General features: G+C 36.3%; 1 protein-coding gene across 8 annotated transcripts in view; it reads left to right on the top strand.

Annotated features, from left to right (window-relative positions):
• The window catches only part of LOC120628746 (kinesin-like protein KIF13B), a 208,163-nt gene that overhangs the window by 169,059 nt on the left and 13,707 nt on the right, over positions 1–25,397 (top strand). For 3 of the 8 annotated variants that reach the window (XM_039897385.1, XM_039897392.1, XM_039897351.1), the window contains exons 6-28: positions 286–533; positions 1,985–2,132; positions 3,684–3,863; positions 6,216–6,315; positions 6,817–6,965; positions 7,197–7,434; positions 7,835–7,981; positions 8,478–8,588; positions 9,407–9,630; positions 10,337–10,495; positions 11,937–11,969; positions 13,408–13,569; positions 14,055–14,171; positions 14,645–14,909; positions 16,816–17,012; positions 17,945–18,105; positions 18,724–18,838; positions 19,703–19,804; positions 20,508–20,613; positions 21,282–21,473; positions 22,692–22,836; positions 23,295–23,443; positions 24,038–24,183. In XM_039897385.1, the coding sequence (XP_039753319.1) occupies positions 286–533; positions 1,985–2,132; positions 3,684–3,863; positions 6,216–6,315; positions 6,817–6,965; positions 7,197–7,434; positions 7,835–7,981; positions 8,478–8,588; positions 9,407–9,630; positions 10,337–10,495; positions 11,937–11,969; positions 13,408–13,569; positions 14,055–14,171; positions 14,645–14,909; positions 16,816–17,012; positions 17,945–18,105; positions 18,724–18,838; positions 19,703–19,804; positions 20,508–20,613; positions 21,282–21,473; positions 22,692–22,836; positions 23,295–23,443; positions 24,038–24,183 (3,594 nt within the window). The remainder of the gene's footprint in view (positions 1–285; positions 534–1,984; positions 2,133–3,683; positions 3,864–6,215; positions 6,316–6,816; positions 6,966–7,196; positions 7,435–7,834; positions 7,982–8,477; positions 8,589–9,406; positions 9,631–10,336; positions 10,496–11,936; positions 11,970–13,407; positions 13,570–14,054; positions 14,172–14,644; positions 14,910–16,815; positions 17,013–17,944; positions 18,106–18,723; positions 18,839–19,702; positions 19,805–20,507; positions 20,614–21,281; positions 21,474–22,691; positions 22,837–23,294; positions 23,444–24,037; positions 24,184–25,397) is intronic. The other 5 variants (XM_039897404.1, XM_039897397.1, XM_039897368.1 and 2 more) reach the window with 3 other exon arrangements.

Genomic DNA, 25,397 nt, shown 5'->3' with positions numbered 1-25,397 from the left:
TCCTCCGGTGTCGGAGCGAAAAGGTGCGTAGTATAAACATTGAAAAATTATAAATTACAACATATATATTCTCTTACCTACTTCACCGGACGAGTTCTGTCACAGAACCTCTACTACTACTAAAAATGTAAATCTATGTGTAAGTGGCTGAAAATGCTGTTTTCCAGTACCTAGGAAGTGCTTTCTAGGACGAGCTCTGTCACAAAAAGCTCTAACTACTACTAGAAAAGAATGTTCAAGAATGATTCTGGTTTTTAAATATTAACGACCCTTTTTCTTCTGCAGGATATCAACAACCTAATGACAGAGGGCAACAAGTCCCGAACGGTCGCAGCGACAAACATGAACAGCGAGTCCTCGCGATCACACGCTGTTTTCAGTGTGGTTCTTACTCAGACACTGTGCGACACGGCCTCAGGGGTATCGGGAGAGAAGGCTGCGCGACTATCCCTAGTCGACTTAGCCGGCTCAGAGCGGGCTGTGAAGACTGGAGCTATAGGTGATCGGTTAAAGGAAGGATCTAATATTAATAAGTGAGTATGAAATTCAAATTCAAAAATTCTTTGCCTATTACAGCGTTCATACATATATGTTTATATAATGGTAATGGGATGTCGATACTCGTAACTTTGTTTGCAAACTTAAACATAAATCTACGAGGTTTCCAAACGCGCACAGTTTAAGAAGAGCCCACAAAAAACTTGGCCGGGTAATTTTATAACCATCTTACAGTTAATTAATATTAAGCTATGAAGGTAGAGCAATTCACACCCATGTTTTTTATCGTTTAAGTAATCCTTAACATTATAATAGGACAATATATCTTCAAAGAATGTTCAGTATATAGTAGATGGTTTCTAAATCGAAAGATTTGATTAGTAATCCGGGATAGGCCCTTTACGTGGCTTTTTCTCAATCTTGTTGAGAGATGGTGAAATTTTCCTTATACGTCCTTTTTTTTTGTTCCACTACGAGTAAGCCCTTGACTGTTATCTCTCATGCTGGTAAGCTTTGATGTAGTCTATGATGGAAACGGGCTAACTCTTACAGGTAATGTCAGTTATATCAAACACATACCCCTAATCGGTGTCTACGAGATATCTTACGGTACCTAGTCACGGTTGAAGTAACCCACCAGAGCAGATCAGAGAAAATTAAAAAAATATGTTTTAATTATTAAAATTATTAAATTGCCCCTGCTGCGGTTCGAAACCGGGACCTTCGAAATACAAGCACATCGCTCGAGGCTATGCTTTTATGTTGAAGGTGATCAAAGACCTTAACCTTAAAATAAATTAAAATAATATTAACAAGCATGAGTTCAGGCAGGTTGGTTGTTTAAAATGAACTGAAATCTTTGTAAGCGGCGTACAAAGATTTCAGTATTATATTTAAGGTTACATGTTTACCGACAGTTATCCTGCGTTGGCGTCGTCTGGACTGAATAAATGAAAGACCATAAAAAAGACAAACTACCAGTTAATAGTCAATTTAGATCCACAATGTTCTCATGTTGCAAAGCCATGAATCCGTGATGCATTGTGTATCCACAACAAGATTTGGTTTCTTATTTATATCTCTATATTATATTCAGTCGATGCTTACCCTAGTACACTTTTGACGATGAAAGTCGCAGTGTCAAATTGGAGGAAGCTATAATAAGCCATGTCCCAAACGCAAAATGATCAAAATAAAATTATGTGTATGTCGAATCTAGACAAACTTTTAATAAATCTTCTTGACGTGTAACAAAACAACTCCGTGCTAGAGTTACGCATTTCTAGAATATAATTTGAGGTAGTGCAGACGAACCAAATAAGTGTGCATACACAAATTACAGCGATAAAAAACCACATTCTCAGCTTTCGTAAAGCGTAAACTAAATAATTTGATCCTGCTAATCGCAAGCTTGATCAACTTTAAAACTGTGCCTAAAACTAGTCATCTGAGAATAAATCTTGATACAAAAAATATTTTTCCACAGGTCCCTCACAACATTAGGTCTCGTCATATCAAAACTGGCAGATCAGTCTTCGGGGAAGAACAATAAGGACAAGTTCGTGCCCTACAGAGATTCAGTACTCACGTGGCTCCTGAAGGACAATCTTGGTGGCAACAGCAAAACTGTTATGGTATATATTCTACCTCTTCAGATATTTATTTGAGAACTTTGTTTATTACACCTCTATATATAATTCCTTGTCTGCTATCTCACCTGGTAGTAAGATGGTAACGGATTAACCTGTTAGGCGTAGGTTAGTTTCGACATTAAACTGGCCACCAAGGCATGACTAGAGAAAAATTATGAATTTTAGACCAGATCAGGAATTATAAATTTTCAACTTTTTCTCCCGGTGAACCAGGCATCTCCTGGTCTCTCATTATAAGACTATAACTCGAGACTGCACCATGGTGGGTTTTTCTTCGTTATAAAATTATTCCAGACAGCAAAAGTTCCAAATACTGTAGGAAGCATATTTTACGAAGAAAACATCTACATGAAAGGCTCTAGAAATAGCGTTTATCAAAACAATAAACACATTCTCACTCTCCTTTATAGTCGTTGAAATATTTGGGTCATATAACACTTACCTAATTTTTCAGTAGTGAAAGCAATTTTCTTTTAACAATCCCATTCAGTGTTCGAGTCGTTTTAAAAATTCCTACGATTTCTAATTTAATATTTCAAATGGAATAATTCTTGCGCCAAAATCCGCAAATATAATAATATTAATTTTTCTTTTGTGGGGTATATTGATTAATAAACTCCTTGAGACTCCGCTAACTTGGCACTTCCTCAAGCTTGGTGCGATGATTTGCAGTATTCTGTATGATAGTCTTTCAATATTGTTCAAAAATCATAGTCCGCTTAGTTACCGAAAATTAAGACAGTAACACATTTCTCGAGATCTATACCAATCTTCTTAATTTATCAAAAATTCTGGATCTCTGACTTTCGGACTGTATGGCGCAGAGGCCAGCAACCCTGCTTGCTGAGTCCAAGGCCGTGGGTTAACATGAATGTTTTTCAGTGGCTGGCGTTTATTATCTGTATAGTATAAGTATTTATGTATATTAATTAAAAATATTTTTTTGGGGCTATGTGTTTGCGTGTTTTTTGTCGTAGTAAATTTATTTAAAAACGCTTCTTGAAAACAAGCTTTATTACAATCTGTAGGTAGGCAATTACCTATCTAGAGATTGACATTACCTAGGTACCTAAAGATTGTGATGAAACTAGAGTAATGCCAAATTTCAGCTCAGTCGGAATCAGATATACGTAATTATTGTGCTTAATAGAAGACCAATTAAGCGACCCCCATGATCCAATTTACAGAGCCGGTTGGCCGGTTGAAACAAAGCTCCGTTCTTATGTTTTATTGATTTTTGTAGCATCTATGATAATTTTGTTCGAGTTGTACTTACTTCATGCAATATATAAATTGCTGTATCTTGAGGTTTAAGATAATGCCCTAAACCAAAATTAGTAGACTAAAAAAGGATTTGAAAAAAAAAAATAGTCCAAAATACTCGACTTTCCCGGACATACAAATTGTGATAAAACAAGCTAGTAATGCCAAATTTCAGCTCAGTCGGAATCGGAAATACTTAATGATTGTACCTAATAAAACGGTATAATAAAAATCACGTTTTGCTATTAAAAGTAATGCTATCCGGTGCAGGTAGCTACAATATCGCCAGCAGCGGATAACTATGAGGAGACTCTATCTACTCTACGATACGCCGATCGGGCGAAACGCATCGTGAACCACGCGGTCGTCAACGAGGACCCCAACGCAAGGATCATTCGAGAACTGCGCCAAGAGGTAGAGGCCCTCAAGGAGATGCTAAAACATGCTACGGTGAGCTTAGATAACTTTTTAGGCTCGAGAAGAATTCTTCTAAATGTCATCTAGTGGTGATACTTTCAGCGCATATTGGGAGATTTTGCGATCTCTTTAGAACACACCAGTGTCTCCTTTAGATGTAAGAAAGTGCAGTCTTACTATCATGTATCTACTGTATCTTAAAACTTAATGTAAAAATTAACATAGATAACGCTATTTTAGATAACTACATTTCTTAAATTTTCCACGCTGTCCTTGATTTCTTTTAAGTTTCGGTATTTTCGTTCATTTCACGTAATAAAAATACGGTATCCTTATAGGATATGGGATTTACTTTTCTATCACCCATTATGTGTGTCGGTTGAGTCCAACGTTGCGTTCGTGTGTCAAGGCTCTGTTCGTGAAAAACTGCTTGAGGCCTTAAACTAGAATTAATGCCAGAATATGCCAGGTTATTGACCTCCTAATTTTTTTTATTTTAACCGTATGCAAAACTGTTTGTTAATTTGAGTTTTTCTAGAATAGCTTTTCTATTAAATAAGTATTTTTAAGGTCAATAAGATACACGAATTATCCAACAGTAGCTCTTAAAGTAGGTCTGCCAATATACTTGAGCTTAAAGCAAGTAGGTGCGGAGATAGGAAGGATAATGCGCTTAAGAAGATTGTATCGCAAGTAACAGTTAACGGATTTATACTTAATGTTTTACTCCGTGTTTAAAGATCTTTATAACGAAGTGCTCTCTTAACGTGCAGTAAAATGTAAATGTTTGAGCATTAAATTGAATAGTATATTAAAACAATTCAATTAGATAATATATTAAAACAGGAAACCTGGAATTTCAGGCTAGAACCCCGACTTAAAATATCATAATCACCGGCCTGCAATAGGCAACTGGTCTCCTATCAGAATGAGAAGGGTGTAGGCCGTAAGAAGTCTGAGGCTTGCAGGTTTCCTCACGATGTTTTCTATCACCATTAAAGAAAGTGATATTGAAATTAAAAATAAAGTGCGCGCCGGGTATCGAAACCCGAAAGGGATTCCGAAGCCCTCACCGCGATGCCGTAAACGCTTTACTAAAAACCTAGGGAAATCAGAATGGATCTACCAATTATGATTTCGGTAGGTCCTATAAGACAATCAGAGAAGACTATAAGACAATGAGACAACAACAGTTCATTTACTACATACACGGGATTAAATGAGCTCAATTAGGGATTTGTACACAAATTAATTCCATACGTCTATATTTTATTAAATACCTCGCTATTTAATACCTACATTAATCAGACTTCAGAATTTGTCAATACTAGAAGTTTTGGCAGACCTACTTTTAGCCAGGTCGTATGATTTACGTAAACCTGCAGATTCGTGTTACAATAACCCCTCTTACCGCTACACGGTTCACGGTGGGGATCTACTTTTAGAATTTCGTGTGACTAATATCTTGTTGTTTTGTTCCGAAGTTTAATGTTATCAAATTTTCTCGAAGTTATCAAATTATCTTACTTGGAAATAAATTCTGGAATAACTTCATGACATTCTCAATTTGAAGACAAAATTAGCTAAAGTTAACGCTGGAAACTTGGAAAGGTTTCTTAGCAGAAATTTCAATTAAATTCCCATTCAGATCCCATTATTATTTAGGTATACATTTTATAAGTGTTTTAAGTCGAGGGTCCTAGCTGAAATTGCAGGATTCTCGTTAAAATTTTCAAATTGTTTTTTTTTTTGTAACTAATACTCGTAAAATATAATGTCTCGAATCACGCGGGAAACTGTTTTTCGGGCTAAAGAGCATGGATAAACTCTTGTTATAATTACAAAATTAAAATATTTTTAGCCGTAGGATAATCTTAAATCGATGTAATGCCATTGTAATTTAAAAATACCTCTTATCCGGCTGACGACACAAATACCTTTATCTTATTAGCATTTGCCGGGACGCCTCAACTCGCTAACGTGTTTTACGGATTATCTGTTATGAAGGTGCGGCGGTTGCTATATTTATAGAAAGCTTAGAAGCCAAAGGAGGAAATGCTAAAGCAAATTAATACTTGTTCCTTTTCGTTGGTTTAAAGTAAAAAATAAGTAATGGATCTACGTAAGGCACTGCATTTTTTCGTTCATCTTTACCCACTAACTATAACCCTCCTCTCTTATAAGATATTAGACTAGACTTTAGAGTATAGACCCCGCTGCTCCAATGAAGGTTGGTGGGTTATGATAATATTGTCACTAATGTCTTTCGTGTTTTGTCCAATAACTAATAACTTGTATACGAATAATAGATGGGTCTTACGTTTTAAACACATGTAGACTCTCAAATGTTGGTTAACCGTTATTACCTGGAATGTTTTATTCCAGGGTTCTCCTGTTGGCGAAGATGTGCACGAGCAATTGGCTCAAAGTGAGCACCTAATGAAGGAAATGTCCCGAACGTGGGAAGAGAAACTCGTTGAAACTGGTTAGTTTTACTGTTGTTATAGCAAGGCTCTCGACGAGAACGACAATTCGCAAAAAGCGCGCATCCGAGCAGGAGCTGATTGGTCGCTCGATTTGTGATTTCTCGGTCGCGGTTCTTCGACCCTCCCTTAGATATAAAAAATGGCATACCTACTTTTGCCGCTGCGGAGGAAACGTTAATATAACGTAATTGGTGAATAATAATACCGCAAAATAAATTGACCATAGTCCTTAAAACTCCTGAACAAAGAAAATTAATGCTTAACAATGTGTTATTTACGATGAACATTAAGGTTAATTTGCTCTACTCCGCAAAAAGCAGAAGAATCTACACGGTGTTAGTTATAATTTATTAAATCTTTATAATATGTCATGGAATCTGTATAGTTTATCATGGAATTTCGTAAAGGAACGCCTGCTGCTATCCAAATTGTTTGGTTTGACACTAGTACTTAAATTACAGAATATGATTTTTTTAAACAATTGTTAACTCTTCCAACAGGTCGAATACAAAGTGAAAGGCAGCACGCTCTCGAAAAAATGGGAATTAGTGTACAAGCGAGTGGCATCAAAGTGGAGAAAAATAAATATTATCTTGTAAATTTGAATGCGGATCCGTCGCTTAATGAATTGCTGGTTTATTACTTAAAGGTAAATAAAACTTCGCATTTTATAGCCGTATATTTTACTTTTGTTCACTTACTAATAGATCTGAAATGTTCCGCTCCGTGTTTCTTTTGCAAGTAAACACAGTAAACCATAGTCTTACCGTTTGATTGCTCTATTTAGACGGCTTCTTTGAACCTCTTAAGACTTTTCTTACTATGTGCTAACAAAAATGACTTCAACAAGAAATTCAGCGGCGTTTTCTAATGTTTATAGGACAGAACATTAGTGGGCGCTGACAGCGAGGCAGATATTCAGCTTTCTGGCCTCGGAATCCAACCACAGCATTGCATGCTCGTGGTGGAAGGTGGCAGCCTGCACATGGAGCCAGTTGGCGGTGCCAGGTGCTTCGTGAACGGCACGCCGGTCGTATCAGGAGTGCGGCTTGGACATGCTGACAGGATCCTTTGGGGGAACCATCACTTCTTCCGGGTTAACTGTCCTAAGGAAACCAGTAAGTATGATATCTAGTTAAGGTGATAGTGTTTAGGACTTCGGCCTGACTTTCGGGAGGCCTAGCTTTTCTAAGTTAGTTGATTTTTTACAATTAAAATATACCTTACTTCAATGGTGAAGGACAGCATCGCGAGGAACCTGCAACTAAACCTGCTATAGTGAGCTGGTAATGGGTCAAGATGATAATGATGATTAATAAGTATCACTTTGTATGTTAGGAATTTGGATAGGAAAGGAAAAATTTAGGAAAACAAAAATTTAATTCCCTAGATTTTTTTTTAATTTATCAATGAATGTAATGACATACCCGTGCACTAATAACAAATAAACAAAACACTGATACAGTTTAGCTGATCATTAATAGTATATATTCAAATATATATTTTTTTATTTTTTAGCAGCGGCCGCATCAGAGCCTCAGACTCCGGCGCAACCGATAGACTACAACTTCGCACGTGACGAAATCATGCTGAACGAACTCAGTAACGACCCCATACAGACTGCCATCTCACGTCTTGAAAGGCAGCACGAAGAAGACAAGCAAGGTTATTAATTATTTATCAGTCAAATTACGATATCCCTTATCCTTATATTCCTTTAGATTGATAGATCAGAAATATTAACGTTAAAAGCATATTGCAACTTGTTACTCAGCTATCTATGACAGTGTTTAACTAGTGTAACGACGCATTATAAAGACCATTGATTGATAAGACATTTGATCTTGCATGTTGCTTTTTTTATTTATTTATTGTTGTGTACACAAAAAATTACACGCGTTCAACCATTTCTGGTGTACAACATTTGAATACAACGGAGGATATAAAATAAAAAGTGGGTCAAAAGTACACAACTAATAATAATAATAATATTATTATCGGATTATATTGTATTAATTTTGAAATCAATCACTCAATATCGCGTTAATTTGCCATTGAGGTGGAGTCAAACTTAGGGTACAAGAATAAAGCAAATTAGTGTCTTTCGTTCGATTGTGATAAATCGAAAATATATTTAAAGTGCGGATTTATTACATTACAGTGGCACTCGAGAAGCAAAGACAAGAGTACGAGCGTCAGTTTCAGCAGCTCAGAAACATCTTGTCACCGTCCACACCGTATCCGCCGTATTCTTATGACCCGTTAAAATTAGGTGAGATTATTCGTATATCACATTTCGTACCACCTGGACTTCTGAAATTTAACTATAAGTGTATAACTATAGCTTCAAGATAAGTATATGAATGATAAGCTTAAAATAATGAATAAAGATTTTTAAAAAAACGATGCGTACATTTATCCCACTTCTGATTTTGGGTTTCAAATTTGCCCACGAAAAACTAAAGTTGTAGAATATCGGTGCCGCAAATAAATTGAAAACGATACCCGAAAGGTGAAAGCAAATATATATATATATCGCAATGCGAACAGTTACTGCCTATACACAAAATATTTGGGTCAAATAGTTCACGGTACTGGACCAAATTCCCTTAGGAAGGTTGCATCTCTTTAAACTGTATTATTATTATCAGAATCAGTGTCTTATTTAGGACCCCCATCAAATAATTCTCACTTCTTCGACATTGATTGTATATAACGACTGCTACAATGCTCAGCTTCAGCATTGTGGCAGTCGTTATATATAGTGCTGGGACCAAAAATCAGAAGTGGGATTAATTCCACGACGAGAAAATAAGCTTTCTTAAGCATTTTTGCCAACAGCAAGTTAGAAAATAGAATATTAACGGCCGCTGCTGTATATCTGTTACTGTTAATTATATCTAAAGTGAATGATTTTATTTTGAAATGTCCATTAGTCGACTAAAAATATTAGACCTCAACTGTTTACTTCACTTAGTGCGCAATGGTTTTCATCATCAAACATTAAATATCTAAGCATACTTTGTTTTTATAACGTTTTATTTTCAGTTTTTATTCTCGATATCGAAGCTTAACTTCTATATTGTATAGGTAAAATGACCGCGTGCACGCCTACGACCGCAGCGCGAGTCGAGAGATGGGCTGCGGAGAGAGACGACACGTTTAAGAGATCCTTGAGCCGTTTAAAAGCCGACATACTCCGGGCCAATGCTCTGGTGCAGGAAGCGAACTTTCTTGCAGAGGAGATGCGCAGAAACACGCGGTTCAGCGTCACGTTGCAGATACCACCGCAGAACCTCAGCCCTAATAGAAAGGTATGACTCTTGTTTAGTACACTTACGCCCAATGTCAATCACTCTAACTAAACATTTCAGATGATAGATTGAACTTAGTTGTGCGATTCTTATCAACAGTGAACAGTAGGAAAAGGATAGCAATAATTAAATCTGCCATTTGAAGATATGGCATTACATTGATCATTGATTTTGGGCGTTTGAGCATAATGCAAGGTCTAACATCTTTACGGATAATTACTCAACTTGACTTGTGTTAATTTTTTTTTTGCTCCCATACTTTTTCGGGAAGCCTTTTAGCTTTTACTGGGAAATTTACTGGGAAAAAGTTATGGAACAAACATTTTTTGTTTTATAAATATTTTCCATGCCGAAATTATCTATCAAGTAAAAAGAACATGAATTCAATTCAATTCAAATAGGCACATTGATGTCACCATTGATCTGTATATTACATAAAAATATGTAATATACGAATCAAAAGTGCCATCGCAAGGGTCCGCAACGCGCCTTTGTCTAAGAAGCCCACGATAAAAATTAGCCGAGTGCTCTTTTTCTTATCACCATCTCACCAATGTCAACAGCCCAACATTTAAGTCCATTTGAAGAGTTAAAAATGACAAATTGAGTCTATTTAACTTCCAAAACAACGGTAACTTCTTTTCGTTTTGAAAGAATGAGGAATGTTATTTCTGTTCATCTCTTATGAGTGCGTCTTATAATCTAGCGAGGCGCCTTCGTATCGGAGCCAGCCATTATGGTGAAGCGTCCAACGCGGGGCGCTCAAGTGTGGTCCATGGAGAAGTTGGAGAACAAGCTAGTGGATATGCGCGACATGTACGACGAGTGGCGTCGCAGGCAACAGCGTGACGACATCATAGAAAACGTAAGTTATTTTTTTACTACCCACATTTAACTAAATGAATAATACTTACAAGGTTTGTATACTCGCAATCGACGTGTACTTTTCGATTATCGAAACACCAACAAAAGTAACGTTGACCTTTTTGTTTATTGGGAGACTTCTGTTGTGTCTAGTTACCACCTTTTTTTTTTATCAATAAAGACGTGCTTCGGGTAAGATGTCGCTTAAAAACTGATTAAATAAATAAATAAATAAATATACTACGACAGTACCTACACGCATCGTCATCTAGCCCCAAAGTAAGCGTAGCTTGTGTTATGTGTACTAAGATGACTGATGAATATATATATATTTTTATGAATAATATACATAAATACTTATAATATACAGATAACACCCAGACACTAAAAACATTCATGTTCATCACACAAACATTTTCGAGTTGTGGGAATCGAACCCACGGCCTTGGACTCAGGAAGCAGGGTCGCAGCCCACTGCGCCAGTCGATTAGGGGAATGGTTTTCATTTAACCACCAAACCCCTAACCGGTTAGCCCGCTACCATCTTAGCCTGCATCATTGTTTCATCATCATGTGGGATGGCAGTTAGAGGCTAACTTGTATTTGGATAAATAAACCTTATTTAACTCGCATTAGAGTTGCAAGTTCTGAGCTGCTGATTATTATTTTTCTTAAGCACTGCCAAAGCATTGGCTGTGGAAGTATAGACTATTTTGAACTTTAAACAAGGTCGATAAGCTCCATTTCATTTGACGTTACAAAGTTTTAATATTTTAAATCAACTCTAGGAAATAGAAATTGATTGCGAGCGTACAAATCTTGTACATAGAGTATTTACTTAAACTGTAGTAATAAAAAAAACGTGTGTGTACTCTTGTACACGCGTTAGAAGTTATACTTATTTGGCGTAACAAGATAAAAGTCTTTTCAAAAAATTTATCTTTCATCTTTTTCTACGTGTGTTTTGTCAGTAAAAATTACACTAACAATAGAAAAAAGGTTCTATTATTATATTCAAACATGAATTATTGAAAGTCAACTGTCAAACGTTTTTGTAGAAAAACTTAAATGTTGACTATAGCTAACTTCATGGTGTCGGTTTTTTATGACGGTGTGCGCGCGCATCGTAAAAAATTACTCTCACCATTTTCCCGAATGCGCCAAAAGAAGTATAACTTCAAAAACAAAACCAAACAAGAGTAATAAAAATCTGACGAAATGTTCTAAGTCAGATATGATAAGATATTTGCTACGGTACTCATATCGTAGATCAAGAGAAACACATTTCACCAATACATGTAAATTTTGACATCAACTGATGACTCCTATTACATAAAATTTGCTTTTATGTATCAATGAAATAAAAAAAAAGTTTAACATAGCTAGATTTAATAAGTACGCTCTTACTAACGCATCATTCGTACTAACGTACTTGTTCCCAGGACGTGGCACCAATCGACCCTGAGACCCCAACGGTGCGTCTAGGCTAAGAAATCACATTAACGATCACATATGCCCGTTTTTACTAAATCTAGGCGATGTCTATAGACCAAAAACGTTTCACCAACTCTTAGGTAATATCGGTGAACGTTTGATGTACGCATAGGAAATCCTTAGATTAGACCTTACATATTTTGGCATTCCCTTGTACGTTATTAGTGAAAACGGGCATTAGAACCATTAGAGCTATATGTCTGGGCTGATAAATCGCTTATTTATGGCCTAACTCATTTGTTATTTTTCGGGAACTTTATTATCTGAACAGTATAGTTTCATTCCAAGCTGTAAATACACTATAATACCTATGCTTTAGATTTTAGAAAACCGAAAATATTTATTCTTTCCCTTTTCATCTTTTCCTTTTCTTCATGTTTCCAATATTATGTAGGAGCTTCGGGTTTCCTAAGCGGTTCTTTTTTCTTAATGTTTTTTTTTATTATTTCAAAGTTTCGGTTTTGTCATAGCGTTAGTTCACAAGATATCGTAATTCCCATTTAATTCAGTTCATTAATTCAGTGTTGTTAATGCTGCAAATGCCTTCCTTGTACAAATCGTCGCCTAGCTAACAATGTCACGCGAAGTTTTCGACTCACAAAAGACACTCGCCTACCATAATATCCAAAAATCCTTTAGTAACATAATATAATTGGTTTATTATGTGTATCATTTGTTTATTTTTTTATAAATGTCAAGAAAGTATTTTATTGTATCTCTTCAAAACGATTCGGATTTTTCCGGGGTAATGTGAGCCAAGCGACGAAATGCGTTTTAATTTAACAATACCAGATAAAATCAAAGAACAACGTAAAAATGATCTATGCGTAAATCTAATATAATGCTGCTAATACTGAAAGAAAGAAAGAAAGGAAAAGTTTTTAATTTGGCCTAATGCATACCAAGACTTATATTATAAATTATTACAATACATACCAAATAAAGGTCAGCATCAGTTTGATCTACACCTTAACCTTTAAATAAAATAAAAAAAATAATATAATTATCCTTTGTCACATAAACCCTGTGTGGTTTGAGACGAGGTGAGTTACTGGTTTAACTCTAATGTGATAAAAAAAAACAAAAACATATATGAATGAAGTCAAGTAGTTTGAGACTTCTAATAGTCCTCTTTACAATGTTTCGTTTAATAAAGGATAGCTAAAGTTTCATACAGCATAAAGAACTGTGTTCGACATTATTATTGGCACCATTGTTTTGGAATGTTTTAAATTTTTGCCCATTTTCTAAAGAACAGTTTTTAGCTCTTACATAACCATTTTCAAAGCTATTCTGGCACATGAAATCGATGGTGAAAACTGTTTTTTATGGTTACTAATTTGTTCTCGAATGAGACATCATGTGCAAAAATTTTGGATCACAGTAATCCAGAATTTTTGAGGGTTGTATTCTTTGCAGGAAATTGTCGATAAAGCACTGGATCCATTTTACGAGACCCAAGAGCACCACAACTTGATCGGCGTAGCGAACATATTCTTGGAGGCGCTGTTCCATGACGTCACGCTCGACTATCACACGCCTATCATAAGTCAGCAGGGCGAAGTTGCTGGGAGATTACAGGTAAATAGATTGCAGTCAACCCTTCATCACCATAATCACTCTTTTGTAGGACGTTCCAGACGTTCGTTTGACGTCGTCGGTCCACCTGGTTGGGGGTCGACCAACGCTGTGTTTACTGGTGCAAGGTAGCCATTCCAACACCTTGGAACCCCAACGTCCCTCTGTTTTCCGACCTATGTACCCCGGCTATTGCCACCTCAGCTTCTTGACTCGTTGAGCTATGTCGGTAACTCTAGTTCTGCTACGGATCTCCTCATTTCTGATTTGATCACGTAGAGATACTCCTAACATAGCTCTTTTCATTGTTCGCCGAGTAAGCACACTTTATTGTACACCACACAGTGTACTATATTTTATTTTATCTCCGTTTTTCTGCGGCACACACAATATGTGTGTATCGAGCAATCTGAATGCCTTTTTGTTACGTATATACTAATTTAAACAACATTTTTGTACCATTATTCAGTGTATGCGCTTCTATTCAGGTTGAAATAAGTCGAGTGAGTGGTGAATTTCCCCAAGACAGAATATGTGAAGCTGGTTCGGACACCTCAGCCGACATGCGCGATTATGACGAAGCCGCCGATCACGCTGCACAACATGTTAGTATAACATTATTTTTTATGCAATTAACGTACGTTTGTTCACTCTTATCTTATTAAACCTTTGATTTCAATCTAACCTGGTGGTAACTATAAACAGGAAATGGTAGTTATATTAGTTATACAGAAGATTATATCTATGCGGCATCGCTTGGCAGTTGAGGCCAAAGTGGCGTTTTAACCAGTGTAGGCATAACGCAGGAAAATTGCATAAAGTTGAAAAATTCTCCTATAAAAGTTGTATGATTTTTAGGGTAGGCAATGCATTTGAGCATAAATGAAGTGCTGTCCACTGAGTGGCCACTAAGTAACTAGTTTCGGCTGAAAACTCCCACCACAACAGACAATAGAAAAGTTAATTTGATTATGTAATATCAATTAATCATGGACTCTTAATCCGAACTATCTAGATTATTAAAAAAACAAATTTAGGCTTTATTAATTATTTTTTTATATAAAAATATTGTTTTCAGGTAACGATACGAGTGGTGATCAAACAAGCGAGCGGGCTACCTCCATCGCTCTCCAACTTCGTTTTCTGCCAGTATACACTGTGGGGCGGTGGGGACCCAGTGGTGGTACCGCCCCATGTGAGCGCGGACACCCCACCAGCGCCAACGTCACCGACCACCGTCCCAGCACCTACTTCGCCTAGGAACCAGCTCATGACCTTCAGATTCGACCACAAGATAGACTTTACCGTACCGCTGACTGAGGAGTTCATTGAACATTGTGCTGGTAAGTGTATACTATATATATATATATATATATATATATATAGTGTATACTATATATATATATATATATATATATAGTGTATACTATATATATATATATATATATATACACATTAACTTGGTATTAATTAATGACAGCCGGTTGGCGCAGTGGGCAGCGACCCAGCTTTCTGATTCCAAGGCCGTGGGTCTCCGATTCCCACAGCTGGAAAGCGTTTGTGTGATGAACATGGATGTTTTTCAGTGTCTGGGTGTTTATCTGTATATATGTGTATTATATTCATAAAAATATTTATCAGCTATCTCATCACCCATAACAAAAACTTCGCTAACTTTGGGGCTAGATAAAAAAAAAACTCCTAACCATAAGACCATATAACATGTTGTGAGTAAAAAGGTGTATGTTTAAAAGATTGTCTTGATAATAAACTTGAATTTTTTGAGACGATTCATATTTAATGCCTAAAATGGCAATTGAAAATAACATTTTATTTTTATTTCGAAGTTCAATAACGCATTTTAGTAAATGTTTAGTAGTTTTAGAGCTTTTTGTGACAGAGCTCGTCCATGGAAGGACTATCCCCATGCTTATTTCTGCCGCTAAGCAGCATTGTTTCAATGTGTTATTTTTTATTATTACATAAAGTTTCCAAAAAAATAAAAAATACTTATAGCTAGCATCAGAAAACCACCAAGGTTTGTAATATATGCTAACAGAGAATTAAGTCTAGGTACGTTAACTACAGAACATTATTGCCAGTTTACCATGTTGTGTATAAAAATGATCATAAGTTACTTAAAAAGAAGGACTTCACTTTTTTCTTAATATTACGAGGGTTAATATTGTCGCGTACATCAGTGGGTAATTCATTAATAACGGTCTGAAGCGTGTGGGTGCCGGTGTAATTCCAGGCACATGAGGCCATATGTCTGCGGAGTGTTGCTCTGTTTATAGGCCATGGTTTTCCACTGCGCCATCTGCTTGATCCATCGATTATTAAGTATTAATGAAGAAAAGATGTGTGTATACGGTTTTTGCTGACTTCTTTTTGAATCTACTAAAGACTTAAATTTTTGTAGAACATACTATTTCTATAGGACTCACTATTATTTCGTTAAGACGTTTTTTCTTCTAGCTTGGTTTACGAAATCATATAATTATTGTAATCTTATATTATTCTATTTGTTTGGAAATGATTACCTATTGAAATCTGTTCAAAAAATTTTAAAAGTCTATCGTTTATAAAAAAAAAAAATCTTTTTGAAGTTACACTTCTTTTGGCGATGGAGAAAAATGATGAGAGTGAATTTTTACGATGCGCGCGCACCTCGACACCTGAATTCTACATCGTAAAGTTATTTCTAGGTGGAATGAAAACTATGTTCAAATTGTATATTCTAGTATTTTTATATTTAGAACACGTGTTTGGTAACAGTACAAACAGTGTGAATAAATAAATATTATAACGTTAATAAAACCTTTTTTATTTAAATACAATCTTTTTGACTAATTTTAATATTTATCGTTAATCACTACTGCATTTTAGTTACTTTTTTCCATACGCCAAAGAAGTATAACTTCTAACGCGTGTACATAAGTACACACACTCTTTTGTTTTTTTTTATATAAATAATTTGTATTTTGATATCGTTGGTGCAATTAAAGCCTCAGAACTAGATTATATAACTTATGTTGGAGTTGCTTGACTGGATATGTTGCGACTTTTATTTTGTTAAGAACTTGTTACTTTACGGTGGTGTATGGTAAAATGCGTGAGAATTTATGATTACACCATAATAGTTTTAAGTCTACTTGTGAATTTTGGTTAGTAAATTTATTATTATTATAATTACCTAATTATTATGAGATAATCACACAAATAAATTCATTTAATTTCGTTTCGCAGAGGGTGCGTTATCCATCGAAGTATGGGGTCACAGATCTGCGGGTTTCAGTCGCACGTGCGGCAACTGGGAGGTTGAACAGCAGCAGTTAGCGAAGGCGCGCTCATTGGCCGACCGATGGGCTGAGCTCACACGAAAGATCGAACTCTGGGTTGAGATCCATGAGCTCAACGAGCAGGGCGAGTACGCGCCTGTTGAGGTTAGTATTAGCAACAACACTGTACTTCTGAGTAATACTTGCATTGTAACGTATATTCTTTAGCACGCAGTAAGTAAGCAGCGGTGATAGCCCAATCGGGTAGGACCTCGATTTCACTTTCGGGGGTTGGCTCGAATCCCAGCACGCACGTCTAACTTTAAGTTATGTGCGTTTTAAGCAATTAAAATATCTCTTGCTTCAACAGTGAAGGAAAACATCGTAAGGATGTTTTCGATATCGGATCGATATTTTCTTAGGAGGCTTTCTTAAAACGCGTCGCTATTGTTAAAGGTGTCACAATGTCTAGAGAGACAAAGTGATGAAGTCAATAAAATAATGTAATGGGATATAAACAAAACATTGTTATTTTAACATCTTTATCTTGTTGATGATAGGATGGTTATCAATAAAATATTTTTAAAAATGTAAGAAAATAAATATTAATAATTCAAAAAACTAAACAACACGCTTGGTACTAAAAACCAAACAGATTTTTGACTGGTAAGGTAGTCAACCTTTTAGTTTAGTTTATTTTTAAAAGCGTGTTTTTTTTGTTTTTCTCCAAATAAAATTTTTATGAGAGCAAAATTATTCGTAACCCACCATGATTTTTTTTTAATATTAGAGAAATCGGCTAAAGACAATGGTTGAACGAATTCATAGCATTTGAAGAGGGTCTAAATCAAGTCCAAAGGAGTCTGTTACAAACATAAAACATAAAAACAAACATACTGAAAGCAGATGAAGCTAGTAAAAAGCGTATAATAAAAATGGTTTGTTGTAAACCTCATTCAACCCAATAATAGTTTTCATAAATAGCTTTGTTTGTGTAAACGTCTTGAAAAATTGTGTCCCGATCGATCGAAATCGAACTTTTTAGGATTAAAGCGTATTTTTAATAGACCTTACTGAACGTATAATGCTATTTCCAGGTGACGCCGCGCAGCGACATAGTCACGGGCGGCGTGTATCAAGTCCGGCAAGGGCAGCAGAGACGCGTCGGCGTCAGGGTCCGTCCAGCCGCTAACTCCGGCACGCTGCCTATCATCTGTCAGCACATTGTTAGTGTTGAACTGGGGTCTGTTACAGTCAGGTATGTATATTTATGGAAAGTTCGATACTCAAGACTGTACTCTAGTTCGATATAATTGTAATATCGAATTTTTTAGATATAGTAGCGCAATAAGATAGGGCAGAGCAGAGGTTTCCGAGTGTGTGAGAGTGTGTGGTTTGTCTTGCCACCAATTCCAGCATTAGATCTTGCTCAAACTGTGGAAAAATCACTTGTAATCCAAAATAAGTTGCCCCTTGCTAGATGATGTCAGCAGCTTAAGTCGCTTAGTATTTCTGATTTATAATTAATTGGGCATCAAGCTTACGTTTGCAACTCTATCTCTGTGCTGAATTTTATGAAGATAAATATCAAAGATTCCAATACAAAACAAGTTCATGAGTCTTGGTACGCAACTCAAGCTAACAATTTTACCAAGTTATAATCTAACCGTTAAAAAAAAATATTGCTTTGGATGAGTTCTTAAAATTGCCTTACTGTAAAACATGTTATGGCTTTAACATAAAGTAAAAAAAAAGAACATATCGAATGAGTTTATCGTTGAAGGCTATCCATTATTTTGCCACTCACTATTTATATGTATTGACCAAATGTCTACATTTCTAACTACGAGCACTATTGATAAAATTGGTCTTGTAGGTCACGTCTGCAAAAGCCATTGGATTCGTATCAGGAAGAGGATCTAGCGATGCTGAGAAACCGTTGGAGCGACGCTCTTACTCGTCGCAGAAAACATTTACATGCTCAATTGCAGGTAAATAATAATATTAATCTCTTTATTTCAGGCATACATTTAAAATTTATAAAATTAGAGAAAAAAAAAAGAAATAATTAAATGCGGTGTATTAATAATTTTTCACCTTTGACGCAAATGTGTTGTATATTTAGCGTTTGACTGTGTGCACGCCAATGCATAGACATAGCAGTGGCGTGCATATAGGTTATGCACAGGATATGCACTAAGCAAGCAGATGATGTAACATGAAAAACATCTGCAGTACGAGTTATAAAAAACTTAAGGATAGGCATTGTAAGAAATAAAAAACTTACCCTAACTTTTGTATGACTCGTACTGCAGATTTTCTTCGTTTTATATTATCTGCGTACCCTTTGCATACCTTCTATGCACGCCACTGTGTCTATGGTTTAATAGCTCACACACGAATGGACTGTTTTTGAAATCAGTTGTGCTCGAGATGCTTAAAGGCGTTTGAAGGTCATCTAACTTAGTTGATAATACTGAGTACTGTTAGTTCAGTGGTATTTTCAAGAATTTAGTCATCTTGAACTGATTCTGCAACATCGACTCATCTGCGGAATACCCAAAGCCTCAGCAACTACCAACAGATGATATTACTAACATACAGAGAAAAACATATGCTAAAAAATAGCTAGTATCCTCTTTTCCTAGATCATTTCGGGGGTAGTTTAGTGCACACTCACAAACTTAGCGTTTAAAGCGCATATTGAAAATAAGCTAGGTTGGATTTAGATGACTGATGTATTCCAGCAACAAAAAGTACGTTCGTTTAATTTTAGATTAATTTTGTTAATATAATATATTATATTTAACCCTGTATATCACCTTACACGAGTTTAATTTTTATGTGCTCTCCAGAAACTGGTTAATATGTCGCCGTCGATGAAAAGCGAGCGTGATACGGAAAGAGAACAGTCGCTCGTCGAACAGTGGGTGTCGCTTACTGAAGAGAGGAATGCGGTTAGTGTTTACTTAGTTTTTTAATATCTGTGCCCGCCGCGACTGTTAAACACCGACTGGCGCAGTGGGCAGCGACCCTGCTTTCTGAGTCCAAGGCCGTGGGTTCGATTCCCACAAGTGTATTTATGTTTATTATATTCATAAAAATATTCATCAGCTATCTTAGTACCCATAACACAAGCTACACTTACTTTGGGGCTAGATGGCGATGTATGTATTGTTGTAGTATATTTATTTTATTTATTTCTTTTTAAACTCAGATTAAAAAACAATAGTTACCATAACAATAGTTTTGAAAACCTATCTGGCGTAGCGGTGAGCGCTGTGGTTGTAATTTGGAGGTGCGTCGGTTCGATTCCTGATGAGTTGTGAGGTCTCCTCACAAAATGAGATGTGTTTAGGTTTCATTACATCACGCTGGCCAAGTGCGTATTGATAGACTTACCACGCACTTTTCCGAAAACTTCACACGCTTTTAACAAAGGAATAGTAATAAAATGATGTTGGAAAAGAGCAATCTGCTGAGTTTCTTGCCGGCTCTTTTCTCAGTGGAATCTGCCTTCCGAACCGGTGGTAGAGTCACTACAAACAGACTGATTTGACGTTTTCGAAAGTGCTTGTTAATTAGGCCTACTTGAAATAAATGAATTTTGAATTTTGTTTTTTTTTAAATTTTGAAATATAAAAAAAACTTTTTATTCAGGTGCTGGTTCCAAGTCCGGGAAGTCCAATACCGGGTGCGCCGGCTGCTTGGAATCCTCCAGCAGGGATGGAGCAACACATACCTGTTCTCTTCCTAGATCTCAACGGTAGGTCCTAACATCCAGGGCGCGCTTAACACCCTCGTAGCTTTAGTTTTAACGTTTACGAATGTTGCTATCACCATCATCTCACTACAATGTGCATATTTTTTATGTAATGTATGCATATAAAGTCATCCATGGGCCTATTTGAATAAATAAATATTTGACCTTGACTTCATATTAAGGATCATCTTACTCTGTGTAAGGATAGAGGTTAGAGTGATTCGGAGGTCTGACTAAGCTGTCTAGAGTCTCTTCCTCACCCCATACTGTCTGTATGGGGTGAGGAAAGGTAGAGGGTGCTGGCCTCATGATTAAGTGACTACAACATTTATATTTATATACTGTCATAACACTATTTGGTTAAGTCGGCATTTGCCACAAGATCAAAGGCATCGAATTGCTATATCTCTTCTTTATACTGTTATATTACATTGTTATATTGTATAAACAGCTTACAATGGTACCAACTGTTCTGTACATCAATCCCTAGACTTGCGTGAAATGACAGATCTTAATATTGACTGAGAATTTTCCTATTCCTTAAAAATTTTGACCCAGTTTTACATGCTGAACTATTTAGGATTTATGTACTGAACTTATGGCATTACAATGAAGTAACGTTTTATTCGGAAACTTATGAAAAATCACTATAATCAAAATGTCTCATTTAGCGGACGACCTCACAACGCATTCATCAGGCGAGGAAGTGACAGTAGCCGGCATGAACTCCATCCTGCCGAAGGAGCACGGAAATAAGTTCTACGAGCTCACAATATTGCATCACCACGACAAGGACGTATCGGCTGTAGCTTCTTGGGACTCCTCCATTCACGATTCACAGTACCTCAACCGCATCACTGAAGGTAACTTCTTCTTCTTCTTTTTATAAAAATAACCATAATTTAATTCACGATTCACAGTACCTCAACCGCATCACTGAAGGTAACTTCTTCTTCTTCTTTTTATAAAAATAACCATAATTTATTTTCACTATTCTTCTTTAGTATTGCCCTATTTGACTCTTAATACTCTAAGACTTCATAGGCACACACAATCAATGCCCTTTGCCAATACATATTTTTGTATTTTAACGACAAGGCTGAAAGGAAACAGACTCCGCTCTCATCCCCCACATGGTAGAAAAATTTATAGATTGTAAACTGTAAAATTATGTTGAAAAGAGCACTCTGCTCAATTTCTCGCCGGCTCTACTCGGTGGAATCTGCCTTACAAACCGGTGGTAGAGTCTCTACAAACAGACTGACTTGACGTTTCAAAAGTGCTTATAAACTGGGCCTACTTTAAATAAAAGAATTTTGAATTTTATAAATAAAAAATCAAGGCGTTTTAGATCTATTTCATTCCGACAATTTTATTTAGATAACTCTGTAATGATTCATTAATACTTTAAAAATAATAACACACTCCAGCACCAATTGTGACCTACGTAGAGGTTGTTCCAATGTTAAGACAAAAAGTTATATTTAGTACACAGTTAAATTTATAATATTCTATATAATCTTTATCGGAGTCCAGTACAGAACCTACATCCTTTTGGCAAATTTGTACTAGGATTAAAATACCAACAGGTTTATAATTTAACTATGCGCATGTACTGTGTGTCTTCTAATGAATATTTATGAACATTATCAGTTTAGTCACGCATTCCTCACATATGAAGCGGGCCAAAAAGCGTTTTGTTAACGTACCTTACCGTTTGGTTCTTTTAAATCGCCTAATTGATACGAAAGTTTTCATGACAATCCCACTTCTGATGTTAAGAAATATCAACAGTAATATAGTTACATCAATTGTCAAATACTATAAATTTTGCAATAATCAATGAGACGAACTTAAATATGTTAAAACAAGAATAAAAAGGGGTTAGTCAGTTAGTTAGTCTTTTATAGGAGTTAATTAAAACAGAGTTATTTTAATCGTCTTGTCATACAAATATTGTGCAGGTTTCGCAGCACTCTACTTATCGCTTAAGCGGCCCTAAATCATTTTTAGAACTAAAGAAATAAAATCAATTTATTTAGCCTAAATTGTATTAAATTTGTTTTGTTTTTTGTACTCAGCGAACGAACGTGTTTACCTCATATTAAAAACGACGGTGCGACTGTCGCATCCGGCACCTATGGACCTCATCTTACGGAAGCGGCTCGCGTTGAATATCTACAAACGGCAGAGCTTCACAGATCGGATACGCAAGAAGATAGTTAGGTATGTTATAGATATCGGCATAATGTCTTCTGATTTTTAAGAGATGGCAGTACTTTGTGACAACTTGATTAAGACACTACGTGTCTATGGCCACAACGTTATTTTAACACTATGTGGCTTTGCATCCAGCGTGATTTTGACATTTGTCTATATTTAGATAAAACGTTACTTCGTACGCAGTGCGAAACAATTAATCTGGCGAACTGTCGTGCTACCAATGATATAGTTCCACGAGTTACTAAACAAACGAAAAGTGTCTATATTTTCATAAACAAATACCTATTGAGGTTATTTGCGTGCGAGAAAAAATTACACAGATACTAAATGCCAATTTCCATATCACGTTAACACCATCAAAGTTAGAAATAATTAATTATGTGTTTTCGATGACCTCTGTTTAAGCAACCAAGTTTACCCACGTGGCAAATATTTTTTAAATATTAATGTATTGCTTGTAGAACTGACCAGTTACCGGCGACGGGCGTGACGTATGAAGTGGTGTCGAACATTCCGAAAGCATCCGAAGAGTTGGAAGAGCGTGAGAGCTTAGCACAAATTGCCGCTACCGGTGAAGAGGCCAGTGCGGCAGACGGTGAAACCTATATCGGTACGTATTTAATTTTACGTATAGAATATAAATATACTACGACAATACACACATCGCCATCCAGCCCCAAAGTAAGCGCAGCTTGTGTTTTGGGTACTAAGATGACTGGTGAATACTTATAAGTAATAAACACATACAATTTACATATAAACGCCCAGACACTGAAAAACATTCATGCTCATCGCACAAACACCTTCGAGCAGTGGGAACCGAATCCACGGCCCTGGACTCAGAAAGCAGGGTCGCTGCCCACTGCGCCAGTCGGCCGTCAAGGATAGGTTGATAAAGGTATTCTTTAGAGAGAAAAAAAAAAAGAATAAGAAAATTAACACATAAGTACTGTGTGTTTAGTATACGGAAGGTGTCGACAACCTGTTCGGGACCACTGACGCGGATATGGATGCTCTAGGCTTGCTCAAGGTCTGTCGGTCGGTCGGGAATGGCTTACGTGACGTCGTACGGCGAGCTGAAGTCTCCGGGTCACAAAAAAGTTACCAAAGACTTGACCAGCAATTCAGACAGCATTCAACAGAATTATTAATAAATTTTTATTTTGAAATCGCTTATAAATAACGCCAATTTTTATTTTTCCAGAAAAATATACACGTGGCGTCAGTGCGGTAGAAAGCATACTCACACTCGACCGTTTGCGTCAAAGTGTCGCCGTGAAGGAATTGGAACAGGCTCGCGGACAGCCAATCACAATGAGGAAAACCGCATCGGTGCCCAACTTCTCACAGGTAAGTCTGCACCTTACGATATTCCACCTTATTTACTGTTTATTACAGTCAACTTTTGTAATTCATATTCTTATTGCGCTGGTCCATTTTTTATATGGACTCGGCAATAATGGTATGACAATAAATATCTTTTGACGGCTGTATGCCTACAATTAATTACACAGCTATTATAAAATATAACTGATGGGAAGTCATTGTCTTTGGTTGTTCATATTTTGTAATTAGGGTACAAATAAATGTTTCCACATATTTACGTTAATTGGCTCATTAGCCATTTTACGTCAATATGTGGAAACATTTAGTTTAAAACAAAAGCCTCGGTTATAGTTCAACAAACGGAAAAGTGAAAGGCGTAAATCATTTCGTGTCCTCAATCATTCCTGTAACTTTGTTTATTTACTACTCCTACGTGTTAATTCAAAGAATAACTTGACAATGCTTTAAGTTCCGCATATTTTGACGATCCTGTTTAAAACCATATCATCAATGATTTTTCATCAGTTATAACATTTTATTATAAAAAAAAGCAATCAAACTTTATATTAATTAACAATTTATTATTTTGCTCACGTAATCACAGCTTAACATACAAATAGGTAAAGTCACAATTACCAATTAACGCAGACGTATAATTAATAGACACGTACCATAGTATCACTAGTGTGTAATTAATTTATTGAGGGTATTTTCAGGGAACTTTCTCACGACGCGATGCGTTACAAACTTTATGCAACGCAACGCAATATGTTGTACGTTTCGTATCAACATTGCAAGGTGCGGAATTGTCGGATTCGGTGCAAATCGATCAAGAAAGCGTTGGGACGCGTAGCGTGGTGAGAAAATACCCTAATACATTATGTTGCGTCTGCTTTACAAATATATACAGCGCTGAATCGGCACAGTTTGTCTGTCACAAACTATTAGACTGTTATGTATCGTTTCTACACCGGCTAAGTCGATGTTGTGAAGCTTTTCACACATTAAATTGTATGAACGTGCGAGCAAGCTTTACTAAACAAATTAATTGCTTCTGCTGGTAATCAATATTGTGACTAACATATTAACAATTTGTTGTTATATAATATCATTTGTTTTGTAATATCTAATAATATCATTTTACACTTTATAATACCAATTTACATTTCGCAATAGAAATATTAAACAAGTTACGATACTAATCGCGAAGTGAGATTATACGGACGCGAAACGAGATA

The sequence above is a fragment of the Pararge aegeria genome, chromosome 2 (genome assembly GCF_905163445.1).
Source record: "Pararge aegeria chromosome 2, ilParAegt1.1, whole genome shotgun sequence".
Classification (NCBI taxonomy): Eukaryota; Metazoa; Arthropoda; class Insecta; order Lepidoptera; family Nymphalidae; genus Pararge; species Pararge aegeria.
The sequence above is the reverse complement of the archived record's forward strand: the minus strand, read 5'-3'. Positions and strand labels throughout refer to the sequence as shown.